This window comes from Vicugna pacos, chromosome 9 (assembly GCF_048564905.1).
Source record: "Vicugna pacos chromosome 9, VicPac4, whole genome shotgun sequence".
NCBI classification, from domain to species: Eukaryota; Metazoa; Chordata; class Mammalia; order Artiodactyla; family Camelidae; genus Vicugna; species Vicugna pacos.
The window spans coordinates 40,122,250-40,142,646 of NC_132995.1; the positions used below are offsets into that span (position 1 = coordinate 40,122,250).

Consider the following 20,397-nt stretch of genomic DNA (forward strand, 5'->3'; position numbering starts at 1 on the left):
GCGATGTCCGCGGGCTCCCGCAGGGTCGTGAGACCACCGCGGTGGCAAGAAGTGGGCGGCAATCAGGCGGCCGCCGGGGCAGCCCTGCTCAGGGAGGCGGCGGCGCGAGCGGGAGCCTTCCGGGCGGAGGGCGCTCTAGCGGCCTCTACTGGCCGAGGGGCGCAGCGGCACCCAGCTCCGGGTCCTCCCGCAGGCGCCTCCAACTGCGCCGTCGGGGGTCGAGGCACCGGATGGACTGACTCAAAAAGCTCAGACTTTGGAATGAGACTAATACGCGATAGCGCCGTTTATCGAGCGTTTACCGTGAGCCAGAATCATGCATTATCTCACTGATATCACACACTGATGTCACACATTATCTATTTTACAGGTGAGGAACCTGAAGCTTAGAAATGTTAAGAAACCTGACCAAGAACCCAGTGCTTTCTCGCTAGCTTCTGATGGTATCCAGGTATTTCCAATCTTACTCACCGATCTTAACCTGTTACGAACTTTGCCTAATCCTAATCGAGCCCTGAACTAAAGACTGGCTGTAAACTAGACCCCCAAATCCTCACAAATATACTTCTCACTTCGTCCTTCCCTGACCCTATTAAGACCATGAGGTAGTGATCTTTACCGTAGTGAATAATACACTTGAGTATACCTTATTAAAAGTTTTTTAAAAGTACGTTCTGTGAGCCAGCATTTGACACTAGAAATAGGCTGCTTTAATTTCCTTTCTTCAGGAAAAGAAAGATAGGAAGAGCTGAAGAAGAAAAATGAAGAGATGTGAAGGGGGAAGGGACAGGGAGAGAAAGGGAAGAAAGAGGATAATGGAAGAAAAGGAAAGACAAAATACATTTCACTTATCAAGCTTAACTTTTAGGTGTGGCCTTTTCCTGAGGGCTCTTGCTATCCTCTGTGGAAACAGAGGCATTTTATAAGGCATTTCTAAATATCACAAGGAAGTGGAATACAGCAGAAAAGCAACCGCCTACATGGGTTCCAGATGAGGATTCTGATCCTGGGTCTGCCAAAATTTTGGCAGTATTAATTACAGGATTCAACAAATGGGTGTATCATCTGCCGACCTCAATGTAAGGGTTCAAACAAAACAAGAGTGAAAACCTATTAAGAATTACAGCCCTGGAAGTCTAGGAAGGGCAGGCAAAATGTTAAGTCATAAAAAGGCAGTGTCTGAATTTTCACATGACAGGAGATGAAGTTGAAAACTATAGGACAGTGAACTTCATCAGCCATAGGTGAAATTCTCTAATGTGGCCAGTCGGGAAAGGCAGCACCAGATTTAGATTCTTCTTTGCAGGAATACCACGTAGGCGGATGTTGCAGATATAGCAAATACACATTTCAACACGGCATTTGCGAATGCATATCACAGACACAAACATGAAATAAATGTAGGCTGGATGCTAGTATTGGGGCTTGTTAAAAATCAGGCCCAGTGGGGGCTGATGATCAGAGGAGGATGCTGGGGGCCTGCCCCAATCTCCTGCCCTGGCCAATTCAGGATGCCATTAGAACCTTGGATGAGAACGCAACAGCACAGTCATAGAAGTTGTGGATGAACCAAAGCAGGGTTGCCTAACATACTTGATGACAAACCGAGTATAGACTAAATCTAAATCTAACACAATGAAATTTATCAGGAACCACTAAAGTCCTGTAGTGGAGTTAAAAATAAATGTATAAGAACAAAATATGAATTAATAAAAATTATGTCTTAACTATACTAACTATAGCCAGAGAGTTGTTGGTCACATAGAATGCCAAGAAGCATCTTAGGTAAGATCCATAAAACCTCATTGAGCCTAGCAAAGAAGCTGATTCCACTACTCTGCCTGTCAGGCTACATTTCTTTCTAGATAGTTTATAAACAAAAAGGTGTCCAGTAGTCATTAACTAAGCTTCTATAGGGACAAGACACTGTTCTGCTAAAGCAGGAAGGAGTTGGGGCTCATCAGCATGAAGGATAGAGGATGTAGAGGGAAAAGAGGGGAAAGTGACAGACACCCATCTTTAACTCTCTTAAGGGCTGGCATGTAGAAAAGGGATTCAACTTTTGTAGTTCTTCCAGAAACGTACATTTCATTTTAGCATAAGGAAGAACTGATCAATTATCATCCTGTGAAATAATAAATTCCAGGTTTCTGAAGATATATATAAAATTGAAGATGGCTACCAATGTCCAGATTGTTGTACAGCAGTTCATGACTCTAGCAGGGAACTATAACAGGTCAGCTCCAACTCCAAGGGTCTGACATTATTAAAATCACTTTTCACCCACTGTTGATTTAGCTAGGCCTGAGTTACTAAAGTCAGACTGTCCTCTAATGTGTGATCGTTCTTTGCCTTTCCTTTTGATGTGTATTCATTAATTTCATTACCAAATTCCAAATTCCAGGGAAAAAGCAGTTCTTGTTTATCAAAAGTTATCCAAGGGTTAGGATACAATTTTAGGAAGGTTTCAGAAGGCAGTATAGGTTATTTTAAATACAGTGGCAGTGTCTTACATGAAACAGTGTCTAAGCTATAGTATACTCTTGGGGATGCTTCTGTAGGTAGTGTTTGATTTTCTGTTACATAGATAATTTCCACTCAGTGAAATAACCATTGCCTAAGGCCCACTTAAAGTAGAAAAATATTTTAAAATCATGTCTGAACAATCATAAGAAACAACTTCTGATTAAGCCAGTAAGGGCTGAGGCAACACACAAAATGTGTCCCTCTTTGACCTAAAATGACATTCATACATCATGGGAAATACCGATCAAAATAACCCAGCAGATAATTTAAATCATCCCCACAGTGCTTAGGAAATAAATACTGACATATAATGAACAGATTCATTCACACTTTAAATGCTACAAAGAATTTTCCTAACCGTAAATTATTCTTTTGCCTAAAGGAAAATTTGGATTTAAGTAGAAAATTTTCTACTTTACTGACCCTCTGGAATTTTCACTGTGAATCAGAAAAAAGATTTAATAAAAATTCTGCTCTATCTAAATAGACTCAGTCATGATCTGAAAAGGTCAAAGAATAATACTTACAGGGAAATACCCTTTGGGACGGAAGAATGACATGAAGCAATGAGCCAATGGGTACCTAAGGACAAAGGAGCTTTCAGGCCCTGATACTTGATCACTTTGCTACAGCAACAGCTTTTTAAGTATAATGGAGGATGCATCAGCATACTTTGGGGATCATGATGGAATATAAACAGAGTAAGAAAAATAGAAATTTGACATCTAATAGTTTGGTTTCCAACTAGAAGAGAGCCAACTTAAAAGCAAACAATTAAAAAATTGTTTTAAACTTTTGAAAAGCAGAAGCAAGTAACCATGAATCCAAAAGAAGTGAACCTGACTACAGAATTTGAAAGTATTCAAAGCCACTGCACATTTAGCCTTTAGAAGAAGAAACATTTTAATTAATAAAACGTCAAACATTGATTTAGTGTGTGGGAACCTCTCTTGAACAGCTTGGGAAACTACTGTATCTTTTCTAAGTTCCAGGGAGAGATTTTCACTGGGTAAGAATATTAAAACCTCAGTGTCTCACATAGTATTCATTGCACTGTAATGTCAAATAATATTTAAAGCCTCATAATTTTTTTCTCTCTCCTATGTTCTTTGAGCTGAAGGAAAAAAAAAAGCATATTCCTAAACAAATGCTTGACCTTATAAAGGAATTTTGTCTTACTAATCTACACATTGAAAATGTATTTGTTTCATAAATTATTTTAATAGTTTGATGAGCTACAGCATCACAAAAAAGTATTTACTTATAATGGTATCACCATTGCCACATTTCCTGTCTCATGAGATTTTAGAATATTTTAAATTTTGTATTTTCAAGACACTGTATTTTAAGAGATCAAACTAAAAACTGACAAGCCTTCTTCCAATCAAGTTGCCGCACACTTGGGGCGTTTGATCAGCTTGTGGTATTTGTGAGCAAGGTCCACAGCTTTCCGTCCTTGCTGAAAGGGGAAAGACCACAAAATTAAGTTCCAGTGATTTCCCATTTTCTTAACTCCATTGAAAAGGTAGTTTACTTCTTCTCTGGTAAAGTTTTTACGAATTCTTCTTTTTTCTGTAATTAATGAGAATTGTAGAATATATTAGTACTTGCTGAACAAAGGAATCTTCTTGAGACCCAAATAAGTGCTTAACTTATTCTAAATAGTGAGAAAACTTCATGCCCGGGCTACTCATCCTGTAGAAATCTACCTCAATTAAAAAAAAAATTGAGTGCCTACTATTAAGCTAGATGTTATCACTAATTTCTTCAAAAACTGTTAACAATCCTATTGTAACAATGTTTGCAAAATCCTTTAATCAAGAAACACAAAATTTTATAAACATTCAATTGTTAATTCTCTCAACATTCCTGTAAGGACAGTTAACAAACAGCTTACCTATCTTATAGATACAGTCTTCCCAAAGGGCTCCATAACTTCATAGAATAGAAGAGAATATCAACACTTGTTACTTTAATTATCAGGCTTGATTAATATTTTTAAAGAATAAGGGTCTTTTTCAAAATTTGCTATAAAGAACATGTTCACCACCTATATGGATGCTAAGCTTGATTAAAACTCAAAAAATAGGTTGCACAATGAGGAAGGAAGTTTTTAATTATGTGGTTTTTAGGGATACTTTCTACAACAGAACAAGTGCACAGTTGGTATCTGTAAATGTAAATATTTTCTAGTGATGATTACCAGGAAATAATTTTCTTTTAAGCCTTTAAATTAATCGTTAATGCATGTAATCATTGTAGCTAGATGCTGATGAGGAAGAGTTTTTGTATTTCCAATTTCCAATTAAGGCTTCTGTTTACTTTAGTAGGAAATAGTAGGTGATCAATAAATATTTGTTGAAAGAAATTTTTTACTACTGGTAAAAACTGTTAAAAACTTATCAATAAAGTTACTCCTAACGATTAGCTCTACTAGAAAACTGTGGTCATCTGAGAAACAGATGATTTCAACTTGACTTGCTAGATGATTTGAACTCATAATCAGAATGAGGTGGGTTATTATAACATTCAGGATATTAGGGTCCTGGGTGGTTCGTGTAGAGCCGATAGCCACTTTTCCTTTGCCATTGCCATCTCACTGACTTACACACTTAAATTAACATCTGTGCCCAATTCCTTCAAGGCTACCAATAGTAATGGGCAGCCTAGAAGGAGGAAACAGCTCTGTATACCACAAGGCTCCCTTCCATGGCTATTTAGTGCTTCTCTTAATACTGATTGGGCATTAGAAAAAAACAGGAAAAAAATAGGCAAGAAGCCTCAGTTCTAGTGACTCTTATTTTTCAAACCCTCTCAAGATATCAATCCACCCTAAGAGACGCTTGTCCTCAAGGCTCTTTAAATACTTAGATGGTGCAATGGTCCCCTCTCAGAAGAATAGGCTCAACTTTGAGTGTAACCTATAACCAAATGAAAGGTGAAGAATGTCTCTATTATGAAAGGGAAATTTATCCAGAGGGAATGGCAATATATCAAATAGTCCTGGCCTGCTTGTAAAAGAGATGTAAGACCATATAATCACTACCTCCTCAAGATGCCTTTCTAAATTTGAAAAAAGCAGGCCAACTTATTAACTATCTGACTTTAGCTAAAGCAAGTCTAACGTATACAAAAAGGTAGTTATTTATGAGCTGAATGTGACTTAGCAGTATTTAGGATCACTCTGTATAATCCATGTGTAACCATAATTATGTATATTTCATGAGACTCTACAAATTATTTTACTATGAAAAATGATTATAAAATATTTTTAGTTGTTACATATTTGCTTTTAAGACATGCTGCTGAGGAAATTGTTACTAATTTGATATCAACTCCTTGTCAAAAACAAGATTTCCAACTGTAATATTTCAATGAAAAAAATACCCATTTTCTAACAGTTTCTACATAAAATACTACTTCAAAAAGTAAGTTACCCTGTAGTGGCACCATACTTAATTTTAATTTGTATGCAGAACTTTTAATCTAGAAAAAGAGCCAATTATAAAAAGTAAATCTGAAATTTCTTTCAAGGTTTTGGCAGTGAAAATGGCCAATGTAGTTAAAATGTTTCTGGGATGGTTCAAGACCACATGTCTTCGCAATAAATAACAGGATGGCTCTGTAAGTGTTACTAATTTCTAGGTTACTTTGACAAGTAATGTACCCAACTGCTTATTTTTACTCTGCAGGTACAAATTCCATATGAACAGAAGAAAATGATAATGTTCTTTAAGTGTCTGTGATCAATTTGAGATGGTGACAAACCTGAAATGTTAACCTGTAGTTAAATAAAAATTCCTGTAAATTAACTCATAGTTTAAGAAGTATTTTGATTTTTAAGCAGGGCTGTAAGGTTTATACTATTTGTCTCTTCAATTTTGATTGTTTAAAGTGCTATAGATATGAACCAAAATGTGCAAACTCTTTTCAAAGCACTTGTGCATAGGAGAATAATTTTGTTCTTAAAATAGAAATGTGAGCCAGAGGATAGAACAAGGGCTTTTGGAGACAGACAGGCTTGCATTTGAATCTAAGCTCTGCCATTTGCCAACTCATTGTGCCTTAAAGTGGGAATAAAATACCTTACCATATAATGTTATTATTATATTTATTAAAAGAAATATCCACAAAACAACTAACAGAGAGTAGTTTCTTAATAATTGTTAGTTTCCTCCTGCTCCTTCCCCAGCTATTAAGCAATAAGTGATAAAGCAACATGAGGAAAGGAAGAGAGAAGCCTCTTTTCTCAGGAAGTATGACCCTCATCTGAGCCAAGGATTATCATTTAAAAGCCATTAATGATGAGACTGAAAACAATCATTCAGCTGTTCTCCTCTTTTTCAGGAACATATGAAATTTAGGTTTATTTGAAAATTAAATGTATTCACTTATTCCTCCAGGGGCAGTAGATTCATTACTGAGCTGTTGTCTTCTACGTGGAGTCAGCAGTATTTCTGAAAAATATGGAAAACATTCAGCTTACTTAGAGTATCAATCTGAGTAGCAGCACATTAGTATGATATTTCCTTTTCCCCTCATTTCTAATGGGACTCCTTAGGTGGATTTTAGGAAGAATTTTTAGACCACCAGAGACTAAATCTACTCCTTGGGTACATCTTAAATCACTGGTTGCTCCGAGACAGATTTTCTTTTCAACATTATTTTACCCTCTAGCTTTTAAAATACTTAATGTTCTAGATCACAGTTTAGAAGGTATGGCCATAGTTAGTTTTAAAACTGCTGAATTAATTACTTTTGTTACAGATAAGTGATTTCCTTAGTTCACTTTTATATCTGTCTTCAGCTTCCACAATGACTTTGTGATGATCACACTGGTATGGACAAGAGTGCAAGAGCTTGCTAAAATTTCGGCTATTCAAGGATTTTCCTACTGCTATGCAACCTAAAAGAAAACAAATACAGTGATGTATAGATGTTACAAAATATATAATAACAAATCTATGAAAGCAAATATCTTTAAGGATGGTAACTGAAGTGAAGTCTGAAACTTAATTATAAATACATCAAGAAAGTCAAAGTCATGTCATGTGAGAGAGTAAAACCAACAAATACAATGTAGTGAAGTAAGTGTTGCCACAGAGGTGTGAACAGAGTTATAGCAATATAGAAAAGAAGCATATCTAGCATGACTGATTTTGCACAGGAGTCACTGTCAGGGAAGATATCCAAAAAAAGTGACCCTTATGCCCAGTCGTCCTTTTCTTTTTTTAAATGTTTTATTACGGAACATTCCCAACACACAAGAATAAAGGGGAAAATATAATGAACCTCTGTGTATCCATCATCCATCTTCAATAATTATTAACTCATGGCCAGTCATATTTCAAATACACTTTACCTACTCAGCTCTGCTTCCCATGTACACACTGAATTATGAAGCCTGGAATTTACACTAAAGCATCATTTCATCTATAAATATATGCATTCCTAACAGATAAGAACTCTTTGTAAAAAACACCTGTTTTGTCTCATTGTTTTTTTTAAAACCATTATCACATGTAAGAAAATTATGCTTAATACAATCTAATATCTAGTCAGTGTTCAAATTTTCCCATCATTTCAAAACTTTCTTTTTACAGTTGGTTTATTTGAATCATGATCCAAACAAGGTCCACCATTACATTCAGATGATGTGTCTCTTGTGTTTCTTTTAATCTACCAATTCCCCTCTCTTCCTCTTCGTCATTTACTTATTGGAGACACTGGGTCATTTGTACTGTGCAGTTTCCCAGAGGCTGGGTTTTGCTGATTACATCCTAGTTGCATTCCTTAAAACATTCCTGTGTGCCCAAGAAACTAGTAATTAGATCTAGATGATTGATCAGATTCAGGCTCAATTGTTTTTAGTAGAAGTCCTCACAGGTAAGTATTGTGTATTTCTTACTGCATCATATTAATGAGGCACATAAAGTCTGACTATCTCTCTCTGTTTTTAACGTTAAGATTGATCAGTAGCTTTAGGTAATATTAGCCACATCCATCCATTATAAAGTTCTCCATCTCCCTGAGTCTGGTAAGGGTTGCAAGGGGCAAGATCAAGAGGGGTCCTGAAAGCCATGCTATGGATTTTTAACTATCTTCCACTCAACGGGGAGAAATTGAAGGATATTTATTAAGCAGAGAAATAATACAATTTTGTCTTATAGGAAGTGCAGGTGAAGGTAAGAGGATCAGTTGAGTGGTTAAACAGTCTAGAAAATGAGGGGATTCTGAAACACAGCATTTGCAGGGAGAATGCAGACATTTATGAGGTAAAACTGGTGAATAATGAGCTGTTGGTGTATGGGAGATGTTTAGGAAAATTCTCAAGTGATTTGGTAATTGAGTGGCAAAGTTTGGAATAAGTATGGCATATTTCTGGCAGACTTAAAAAATAACAAGTGCGCAGTGAAATTCAACAAGTGGAAGTAAGACAAAATTCCACATAATTCTGAAAGCCTGTCAGAGAGTCTGATTAAGTGAGTTACAGAGAAGCACTGAGGGTTCTGTAGCATGGTGACATGATAAAAAGCACATATAAAGAAAATAAGTTAACAGCAATATACATTATAACTGGGGGTTGGTGAGACTTGAGACTGAAAGACTGCTAGAAAGTTCCTGGAGTAATTTAGGCATAAAGGAAAAAGGGACTCTGTGGGAAAGAAAGAATCAAATTTGATAGATTAGAAATAGAGATGTAAAAAGAAAAGATAGCTACAGATGACTCAAGGTTTGAGATCTGGGAGGCCAGAAGAATAGTGGCAACACTAATAAAAAATGGAGTGGCTGGAGGGAGGGCAGTTTAAGAGGGAGAAAGATGTTGTGTTTTGAATGCATTAAGCTTTAAATAATAAGACATTAAAGTGAGTATGTCCTGGGTACAGCTGGCAATGGAAGAAAGAGGCTATAACACGAGGTAGAAGCCAAGTGTAGAGATACAGATTTGAAAATCATTGGTAAACATGATAGTTGATGCCACAAAAATAATTGTTGCAGCAGAGTCAAGTAAGTGTTAAAGACTATGTACTGGGGGGAGTGCCTGTAGAAATTTGGCTAAAAGAGAAAGATAAAACAATAAAGATGGTAAAATGGAGTGGCTTCTAGACTGTAAACTTCTTGAAATAAGGACTGAGTTCTATTCATCTTTGGTCCCAGTACCTGACACAGAATAAGCACTCCATAAATGCCTGTGAAATGAATGGTCACCGAGGAAGCAAAGGAACTGGAAAAGAACCATTTCAAACAAACTAAGGGATCAAAGAGAGTTAACAGTTATAGGGCATCCACTCTGCCAACTGGAATATTTTTCACCAGGGGTTCTCAAACTTTATCACTCTAAGATCTTGGTGATTTTTTTTTATAGCATCCTTAGACCAAAAGAAATACTAAACATTCTGTTAGGCCCAAAACAACTTACTAAGTATTTATGTTCTAACAACTTTTTGTAGCCATTTGAAAAAAATACACCTACATTTGAAATATGTGTGTGTGTGTTTCATTAATTACAATTATTTCCTAATGGGATGTGTGCACCTATTGGGTACAGCAAAACTTCTCAAAACTTGGGAGTCAGACTAGACACTGCCACCCTCATTTCCTGTTCCCCATTGGTTTTCAGGTGGTGTTTGCTTCTTAAAAATCACAACAATTCCTGAAAATCCAGCTTCACAAAGACATGGCATTATCAAAATGAATGTGGTACAATCAATGTTGAAACCATGAACTACTTTGAGCTAATAGTTCATGTGGTGTCCAAAAGATGTTGACTATTTTGTGTTTCACTTATAAAATTTAAAATATTGTGTAGTGCCCTCATGATTTCACTGCAGAGGCCCAGGGAGCTCTGCGGACAGTTTGGGAACTGCGGCTTTAAACTACTGAAAGGAGAGGATTTCAAGAAATCATAGTCAATACTGCAGAGATACTAAAGAGGACTAAGAATTTTTTTAAAAGTTACTGGTTTGGGGTTAATAAAAAAGAGATTTCAGGTTACCTTTAACACTAAAGTTTAGTAGAATGGCAATAAAAGAAGCCAGACTGCAGGAAGTTAAGAAGGGAATGAATATGTTAAAAGACAAGGGAGCAAAAGCAGGAATCTGGTAATAAATGATGGAAGAAGGAGTAGATGAATACTTAACGGGACAGCAAATCACACAAAGTATTTGGGGTTTTTTTTAAGATGAAGAGAAATGAACATAGTTTAAGGTGGGACAAAAGGAGTCAACGAATAGAAAAAGACTAAAGAGAAAGTGTACACAAGTATTAAAATGGGGAGAAAAACAGTGATGGGATTCAGATTATAGCTCAAAATCAATTTTAGAGTAATAGAGATAAACCCTTCATCCAAAACAAAAGAATATTATTATTTGAGTCTAACATGGAATAGCCTCAATTTTCTCCAAAGAATGGAGTGGGACAGTGAGAGTAAACAAAGAAGAAATATTGGGATATGAAGGAGAAGAAGGGATGGAATAAGTACTGTGGGCCCTGCAGAAAAAAAACGAACAATAGGACATGGAACACTAGAAACATTCATATCTTTACTAGAAACATACAAATACTGTTTAATAGTTAATGCCTATAATGTTTAGAGCATAATCCAGAATACATACCTATTTAGTGACTCTCTGAAAATATAAAACATGTTTACCTACTTAGTAAAGTTAAACTTATAGATGTACTGTGACAAAAAGGGAATAATAATTTTTAAAAAGTATTAGCTGTATTGATTCGTATGAACAAATACTGGGAGCACAGGCTAATGCAGATAGAAGTTATTAATCTGAATGTTTTATGATACCCTAGACTGTTATTTCTCCAAAGGAAATGATGTTTAAATCATACCAGTAGAACTATTACAAATTCTAGTTAACCAACATCATATAAGTGTTTTACTTATGAAACAACTGCAACAGAAAAATATTTACCTGAGCATCTATATTTCAACATTTTGGAACAGCTGTCAGTTGCTAGAAAATTGATGACTTCTTTATTTATTATATCTGAACATAATGTAAATGGATCTGGGAAATAAATCACAAAATGCAAGATATTTTTGATTAGTGAAAAGGACCTGACATTTATAAGATTTATTAATTCTCAAGAATTTCAAAAAAAAAAAAGAATTCCATAAACTTCAGCCCAGTAATACACATCCCGTCATCCTAGTAGATAAACAGAAAGGTTCTGGCTATCAAAAAAACATGACTGAGGCATTTATACCAGAGAGTCAAAGGCGTGGCTTATATGTTAGACGGCAGATATGCCGATGTATATTGTTAGCTATATTAATTACCTAAATATGTTTTCTTGAAAAATCAAAAAAGAAACATTTTAAATCATACCTGTTACCGGTAACTGCTGCTTTGTGTTTTTGGCAGTAGGAGTTGGATGTTTAAAAACATGGTCACTAAAAGAAAGTAAGATACCAGATTACTAGAAGTAATTAAATGTTTCTGTAAGCAGTGATGTCATTCTGGTGTTTGGCAGGCAGAATGAGCTGGAGTCAGGACCTACCAAAATCTACCAAATTCTGTCAGAGTAGGGTATGCAATGATTATAGCCTTGTTTCTAAAAATGGAGTTAAACAAGGCTCCAGAGGGCAAATGATACTGATACCAGCAGAAACATAGAAGAAAAAATTATAAAAGAAGAAAACAGGAAGGAATGAGAGCAAAAAAGGAGGAAAGAATAAAATTCAGTAGGCCAGAGGGTAAGAAGTCTGGTCCAAGAGCACATCTCACTACTTCCAAATTCCACATCCCTGGGAAATCGAGTTAAAATTAACATCAAGAATGGTTTTGAAAAGGAAAAAAGGGGTGGTGATGATGTAATCCATCTTTCTAATACTTAGTATACCCTGCAACCTTCCCAGAACATAGCAGCATCCTCTTCAGTTTCCCACCTAGCTCACCCAGTAACCATCAAAAGAGCAGAATACAAGAAAGGGTTTAAAAAGAAAAGCTATCCCATGTCCAGCGCCACAGGCTACCTGTGAGGGAGAAAGGACATGTACTGGAGCTGAAGTGCAGGAAACAAGTAAAAAGGCAAGCCTAAACCAGATTTTCATCACACCATACTCCTTTTCATCAAAGTAAATTTACAAACTAGCTTTTGCTACATTGCTGACTGACTATTGTGCATTGTTATTTCAGGTATATGGGGTTGCATTTAAGTTTTCTGAGTAACCCTTCTAAAATTCAAATCTTTAAAAAAAAATAGAAAAAATCAATAAAACCAAGAGCTAGTTTTTTTTGACAAGAGTAAACAAAACCGACAAACCTCTGGCTAGGCTCACCAAGAAAAGAGAGGACCCAAATAAACAAAATGAAAAATAAAAGAAGAGAAATTACAACTGTTACCACAGAAATACAAAAAACTGTAAGGGAATACAATGAACAATTATTTGCCAAGAAACAGGACAACATAGAAGAAGAAACAGGACAACCTAGAAGAAATGAACAAGTTTCTAGAAACATACAGTCCACCAAAACTGAATCAAGAAGAAATAGATAATCTGAACAGATGGATTACTAGAAGTGAAATAGAATCTGTAAGTTAAAAACAAAAACAAAAACAAACCTGCCCTGCAAACAGAAGTCCAAGACTGAATGGCTTTACTGGGGAATTCTACCAAACATACAAAGAACTTATACTGATCCTTCTCAAACTCTTCCAAAAGATTCAAGAGGAAGGAACACTCCCAAACTCATTCTATGAATCCACCATTACCCTGATACCAAAACCAAAGACACTACCAGAAAAGAAAACTATAGGCCAGTATCTCTGATGAATATAGATGCAAAAATTCTCAATAAAAATGTTAGTAAAGAAATCAACAACACATTAAAAAGATAATATACTACAGTCAAGTTGGATTCATCCCAGGGCCACAAGGATGGTTCAACATATGCATATTATCACATCAACAAAAGAAACTTCAAAACCACATGATCATCTCAAAAGATGAAGAAAAAGCATTTGATGAAATTCAGCATCCATTCATGATAAAAACTCTTCCCAAAGTGGATATAGAGTGAACATATCTCAACATAATAAAAGCTATTTATGACAAGCTCACAACCAACATAATACTCAATGGTGAAAAGTTGAAAATCTTCCCACTATAATCTGAACAAGACAAGAATGTCCACTCTCACCACTTCCATTCAATATAGTTTTGAAAGTTCTAGCCATAGCAAATAGAAAAGAAAAAGAAATAAAATGGATCTAAATTGGAAGAGAAGAGGTAAGACTGTCACTATATGCAGATGACATGATACTATATACAGAAAACCCTAAAGATTCCATACAAAGACTACTATAGCTGATAAATGACTTCGATACGGTAGCAGGTTACAAGATTAACATACAGAAGTCTGTTGCATTTGTCTATACTAACAATGAAATACCATAAAAGTAAAAAAAAAATCCCTTTTAAAGTCACATTTAAAAAAATACTTAGGAATAAACCTGACCAAGGAATTGAAAGACTTATATGCTGAGAACTACAAAACACTGATTATTTTAAGAAATGGAAAGATACCCCATGTTCTTGGATTAGAAGAATTAATACTGTTAAAATGGCCATATTATTCAAAGCAATCAACAGATTTAATGCAATCCCTATCAAACTACCCAGGACATTTTTCACAGAAATAGAACAAATAATCCTAAAATATACACGGAATCACAAAAAACCTAGAGTTGCAAAAGCAATACTGAAGAAAAAGAGCAAAGCTGGAGGCATAACCCTCCCAGACTTCAGACAATACTATGAAGCTACAGTAATTAAAACAGTGTGGTACTGGCACAAAAAACAGACATATGGATCAATGGAACAAAATAAAGAGCCTAGAAATAAACCCACACACCTACAGTCAATTAATCTTTGACAAAGGAGGCAGAATATACAATAGAGGAAAGAGTCTCCTTGGCAAGTGGTGTTGGAAATGCTGGACAGTCACACATAAACCAATGAAGTTAGAACACTCCCTCACACCATACACAGAAATAAACTCAAAATAGCTTCAAGACTTAAGCATAAGACAGGACACCAGAAACCTCCCAGAAGACAAATAGGCAAAACATAAATAAATAAATGACATAAATACATAAAGCGTAGCAATGTTTTCCTAGGTCAGTCTCCCAAGGCAATAGAAATAAAGGCAAAAATAAACAAATAGGTCCTAATTTAACTTATAAGCTTTTGCACAACAAATGAAGCCATAAACAAAATGGAAAAGACAACCTACAGACTGGGAGAAAGTATTTTCAAATGATGTGACTGACAAGGGCTTAACTGCTAGAATATACAAACAGTTAATATAACTCAATAACAAAAAACAAACAACCCAATCCAAAAATGGGCAGAAGACCTAAACAGACATTTTTCCAATGAAGACATGCAGATGGCCAACAGGCACATGAAAAGATGCTCAATATAGCTAATTATGAGAGAAATACAATTCAAAACTACAATGAAGTATCACCACACACCAGTCAGAATGGCCATCATTAAAAAGCTCACAAACCATAAATGCTAGAGAGGGTGTGGAGAAAAGGGAACCCTCCTACACTGTTGGTGGGAATGTAATTTGGTGCAGCCAATATGGAAAACAATATGGAGATTACTTTAAAAATAAAGTTACCATATGATCTAGCAATCCCTCTTCTGGGCATATACCTGGAAGAAACTCCAATCAGAAAAGATAAATGCACCCCAATGTTCACAGCAGCACAATTTACAATTGCCAAGGCATGGAAACAACCTGAATGTCCACTGACAGATGACTGGATAAAGAAGTTGTAGTATATGTATATGTGTGTGGAATACTGGAATACTACTCAGCCATAAAAAAGAATGAAAATGCAATTTGCAGCAACATGGATAGACCTAGAGATTTTCATACTAAATGAAGTAAGTCAGATAAACACAAATATCACATGATATCACTTATATGTGGAATCTAAAAAAATGAGACAAATTATTTACAAAACAGAAACAGACTCACAGACAGAAAAAAAAATCATGATTACCAAAGGAGAAAGCAGGGAGTTGGGGAGGGACAAATTAGGAGTTTGGGATTAGCAGATACAAACTACTATATATAAAATAGATAAACAACAAGGTTCTACAGTATAGCACAGGGAACTATATTTAGTATCTTGTAATAACCTATAATAAAAAAGAATATGAAAAAGAACATGTATATATACATGTGTATGTATGTATATACATGTATATGTGTGTGTATATATACACATATATGTATGACTGAATCACTATGCTATACACTAGAAATATAACATTGTAAATCAACTAAATGTTGTAACTCAATTAAAGCAAAAAATCTGATCATGTCACACAATTTAAAATCATTAATGGCTCTTTGTATCCTATGAGTTAAAACAGAAAATCCTGAGTATTACATGCAAGGCCCTAGATGAACTGGCCCATACTTCCCCATTCAACTCCTTTCTCAACACTTCCTACTTTAGGCGCCTCCCAAAACCACACTTGATCATTTCTATATCCCAGTGCTTAACACTATGGCACATTGCACTGCACAAAAAATATATACTAAATAAATAAGTGAAAGTTAGAAACCATTATTAAACTATACCTTGATTGAGAAACAAAATTCTTTTTTTCAAAAGTTGTTTCTTCACATACATTTTGATTGCTGCTTGAATCGGTTTTACATACAGTCTTATTTTGCCCACTTTCTCTATAACAAGTGTTAACTGGATTTGCACTCTTTAATAGAGTCTTCATTTGGTCATTATTTGTACACGCTTTAGACATAGCTTCATGGGACTTATGGCTCTGAAGCCTTCTAGATGGGCTTTTATCCTTATCTTCTGCTTTGGGACCTCCACCACTGCTATCTGCATGGAGATGTTTAAATGTATTTTGAATATTTATGTTCACAGATGAAAAAGTATCCTCATATTTTTCTGTTTGTATTTTTTCCTGTAATGTAAAAATAACAAGAAAATAATTCCAAAATAATTCATTTGCTTTGTAATCCAATTTACACTCCCTTTAAATAATGCAGAAAGTTTATTATGTCAGTAGAATACACATAATAAAAGGGGTAGTTTACATTAAGAAGAAAAGGGAGTATACCCATTAATGATCTGGGGACAACTGGGTTGTCATCTGAGGAAAAAGATAAACTGGATCCATATCACAATTTACATAAAAATAAAGTCAAAATTAACTAAATATTAAAACATTAAAAAGTGAAATTGTATCTGTTCTAAAGGAAACCATATTTTAATATTCTGAAGGGAAGGAACACCTTTCCAAGTATTATACAAAATCAATAAATCATAAAAGAAAAAACAAATATACTTTATCACATTAAAAAAAATTTTTTAAGTTCTGCTAGAGACCAAGATTAATATGCGGGTGGGGGAGATTCAGAGGAAAAAGGGGCCAGAAGCAAAACCAAATGATAATTAAAATAGCTAGAAAGAATATGTATAAGTCATATCTTGGGCCACAGTATAATTTTTCTAATAACATTTATAAAAAGCTACTACAATGAACTATGAAAAGCATCAATAATAGTATAGAAATAGGCAAAGGAAATGAACAATTCACAGGAAAGGAAATATAAATAGCTCTTACACATATGAAAAAATGCCCCATCCCCCTTAATTAAAAAAATGAATATTAGAGATACACTGAGATATCCTTCTTCATCTATAACATTGGCAAGGATTCTTATACATTACGGGTAAGAGTATAAATTGGTACATCTCTGTAGAGAAACAATTTGACAGTATCTCTCATAATAAAAACCATGTGTATTTGTTTAAAAAATCCTATAGGTATAATTTTACATGTACAAAATGTTAATGTTATTAACTGCAGCATAGTTTGTAATAGCTAAAAGTCGGAAATAATCTGAATGTTCATCAAAAAGAGAACTAGCATATCCATCAATGGAATACTCTACAATTGTAAATAAGTAAGTGAAGTAATTAATTAATTAATAGGGCTTTCAGGTAAAGATGATGACTTTAATGTTCATATTTATTTTTGGTCCTTCCAAAAACCAATTAGAACAACAGTTTTTTAAAAGGCGTAAACTGACAAGGACAGGCATAAATTCCACAAGGAGAAATGCAAGAATATATAAAGGCAGCAAAATTTTGGAAACTGGAAAGCAGATAAGGTAATGATAACCTACTTAGCAGACCTGAGAAAGCTGCAATGAAAGTGATAAAGCAGACTTGAAAGCTGACAATGGGAAAAGCCAAGAAACTACCTAAAATAGGCTATCAAATTCTCAAAAGACTTAAGAATTGTAGGGTGGGTAAAGGTGGGGTTAAAAACAGGAAGACTGGATGAAAGTTTAAGAAGTACTTGGATTACCAGATCCTGATTCTCACATACACACACTTAGCAGGCAGCTAACTGACATCAGAAGGTCCCCTTCCTCCCCAAGGTTGGAAGTTTACTCTGAAGGGGATAAAAACAGACTCTTCACACTGGAAGACATCACTGGAGGACTTCAGCAAAGAATACGGCAGACTACTATCAAGAAATAAAGACTAAGAAAATATTCACATATTGAAAACTAAGACTCCCAAGCTGTCTCCCCCCATTTTGATTCCAGAATATTGATTGACAATCTCTAGGCAGAAAATTAGAAATTGGAGGTTCTTCAAAAAAAAAATGACCTACCTAATTAATCCTATGAGAATCCACAGTCAAAAAATTTCCAGAAAGGTTTTTAGCATATGACTCTTACATATTAGTAGCAACCAAAGATCACCAAAAATCTGAAGATAGCTAGAGACCAAGAAAGGAAAAGCAAACAACAAGAAAATAGCTCAGAGGAGAAAGATAAAAGACAAAGTAGGAAAAAAAACTTTAAAAATGAAAATTGTCATTGATTTATTTAAGAATGCCAAGTCAAGTCTTAAGTCCATGAAATAAGAATAAGATAATTTAAAAGGAGTAAAAAAGAGGCTTTGGTAACTAAAACAGCAGAAGTTAGAAACTTAATAGATTAAAGAGCAGCTCAAGAAGTCCAACAAACAAATAATAGAGGTTTCAGAAAAGGAGGAAAGAAAATAAGGAGAGTAATCATCATAGCATGATGTTATAAACTTTCCCAGAACTAAAGGACACAGTTGACAGAATGAAAGGGCCCACTAAGTGTACAACACAATAAATATAAAGAGATTAACACCAAGACACCTCACTTCAAAATTTTAAAACATTGTGGATAAGGAATATATAAGCTTCCAAAGGAAGAAAACAGGTCATACCAGAATGACTTTGGACCTCAAGAGTAACCCTGAAAGCTACTGTGGAGCAACATGTTCAATACGCTGAGCGAAAGTGATTTCTAACTTAGAACATTTTGTCCTTCAATTCTGAAGGTTAAATAAAATTATTTTCATATTTTCAAGGTCTCAAAAAATTATCATCCAATGTACCCTTACTTAGAAAACTACAGAAGAATGTACTCCACCAAAATGGGGGGTTTTCACCAAAAAAGAGAGGATGGCATAGGATCCAGGAAACAGGGAATCAAACTAGGAAAGATACAAAGAGAATCTATAAGATGATGGTAAAGAAGTACCCCAAGGTAACAGCTGTGTACCTGGCATAAAGGATGTGCCAGTTATTAATTTATTGCTCCTCAATTCCAAACCCACCTTTCTTTGTTCTGCATTGTAAAACTGAAACTAGACTCTATGGACCACTATTCTACGGCTAGCCTGATGTTAGGCTCTGCCATCAGAATGTGCTAGAGGGACAATACAAGGCTGGAAGAGAATGAAGGGATATTTTCTTCCCTTGGTGTTGTGTTGTTTTGAGTGGTGACAAGTGAAGGCAGACTTGTACTATATAAGAAATGTTAAAAGAGATTCGTAACTTCCATAAAGTAGAATTGCCCCATGATTACATTCCTAACTATTTATCCAAAAGAAATGAAAATGTACACTTCAGGCAAAGAAGTGTATGCCAATGTTCACATAACATTATTCACAGTAGCCAAGATCTAGAAGCAATCCAAATGTCTGTAAATTAGTGAATGGATAAACAAGTTGTGGTGTGTCCATACTATGGAATATTACTCAGCAGTAAAAAAGAACAAAACAAAACACTGGTGAATCTCAAAAACATTATATATTAAAGTGAAATAAGTAAAACACAAAAGATTAAGTAATATATGATTCCATTTAGGTGAAACTATGGAAATGCAAACTAATGACAGAAAGCAGATTGGTGATTGCCTGGGCCTGAGGATGGGGAATGGGATTGTCTACAAAGAGACACAAGGAAACATTTTAGGGTGAGTGAACTGTTCTGTATCTTGACTGACTTGATAGTTACACAACTGTATAAAATTATCATAACTCAAACTGTATGTTTAAAATGTGTGATTATCATTGTAGGTAAGTATTATTTTAGTAAAAAATAAAGTATTTTGGAAAAAAGATAATTGTTTAAAGCAAAACATAACATTACTGGGCAGTTTATAACAAATGTAGCAGTAAAATGCATAGCAGCAGCAAGAAGAGCAAATGGAAATATAAGCATAGTATTGCAAAAGTCTTGCAATATACATGAATGTTATCATTTGGATACAGACCATGATAAGTTAAATAGGTAAATTATAAACCCTAAAGCCATCGCTAAAAAAAAAGAGTGTTTAGCCAATAATCTGAGATATTTAAAAATAATATAAAAGAAGACAGGAAAGCAGGAAAAAGGGAACAAAGAACAAATAGGAAACAAATAGCAATATGGTAGACTTAAACCCAAACATTAATAGTTACATTAAATGTAAATGGAGTGATCACATCAATGAAAAAGCAGAACTTGTCAGACAGGAT

The 20,397-nt window shown here is 35.0% G+C and overlaps 1 protein-coding gene across 4 annotated transcripts in view; it reads right to left on the bottom strand.

Moving 5' to 3' along the window:
* Positions 1-3,404: 3,404 nt before the first annotated feature.
* The window catches only part of TERB1 (telomere repeat binding bouquet formation protein 1), a 43,974-nt gene continuing 26,981 nt past the window's right edge, over positions 3,405-20,397 (bottom strand). For 3 of the 4 annotated variants that reach the window (XM_072967504.1, XM_006203661.4, XM_072967502.1), the window contains 6 exons: positions 16,155-16,504; positions 11,874-11,938; positions 11,457-11,552; positions 7,283-7,432; positions 6,918-6,983; positions 3,405-4,098 (listed from right to left, as the gene is read on the bottom strand). In XM_072967504.1, coding sequence (XP_072823605.1) covers positions 3,911-4,098; positions 6,918-6,983; positions 7,283-7,432; positions 11,457-11,552; positions 11,874-11,938; positions 16,155-16,504 — 915 coding nt within the window. In that variant the 3' untranslated portion in view covers positions 3,405-3,910. Of the gene's footprint in view, positions 4,099-4,423; positions 4,462-6,917; positions 6,984-7,282; positions 7,433-11,456; positions 11,553-11,873; positions 11,939-16,154; positions 16,505-20,397 lie in introns of all 4 variants that reach the window. The other variant, XM_072967503.1, reaches the window with a different exon arrangement.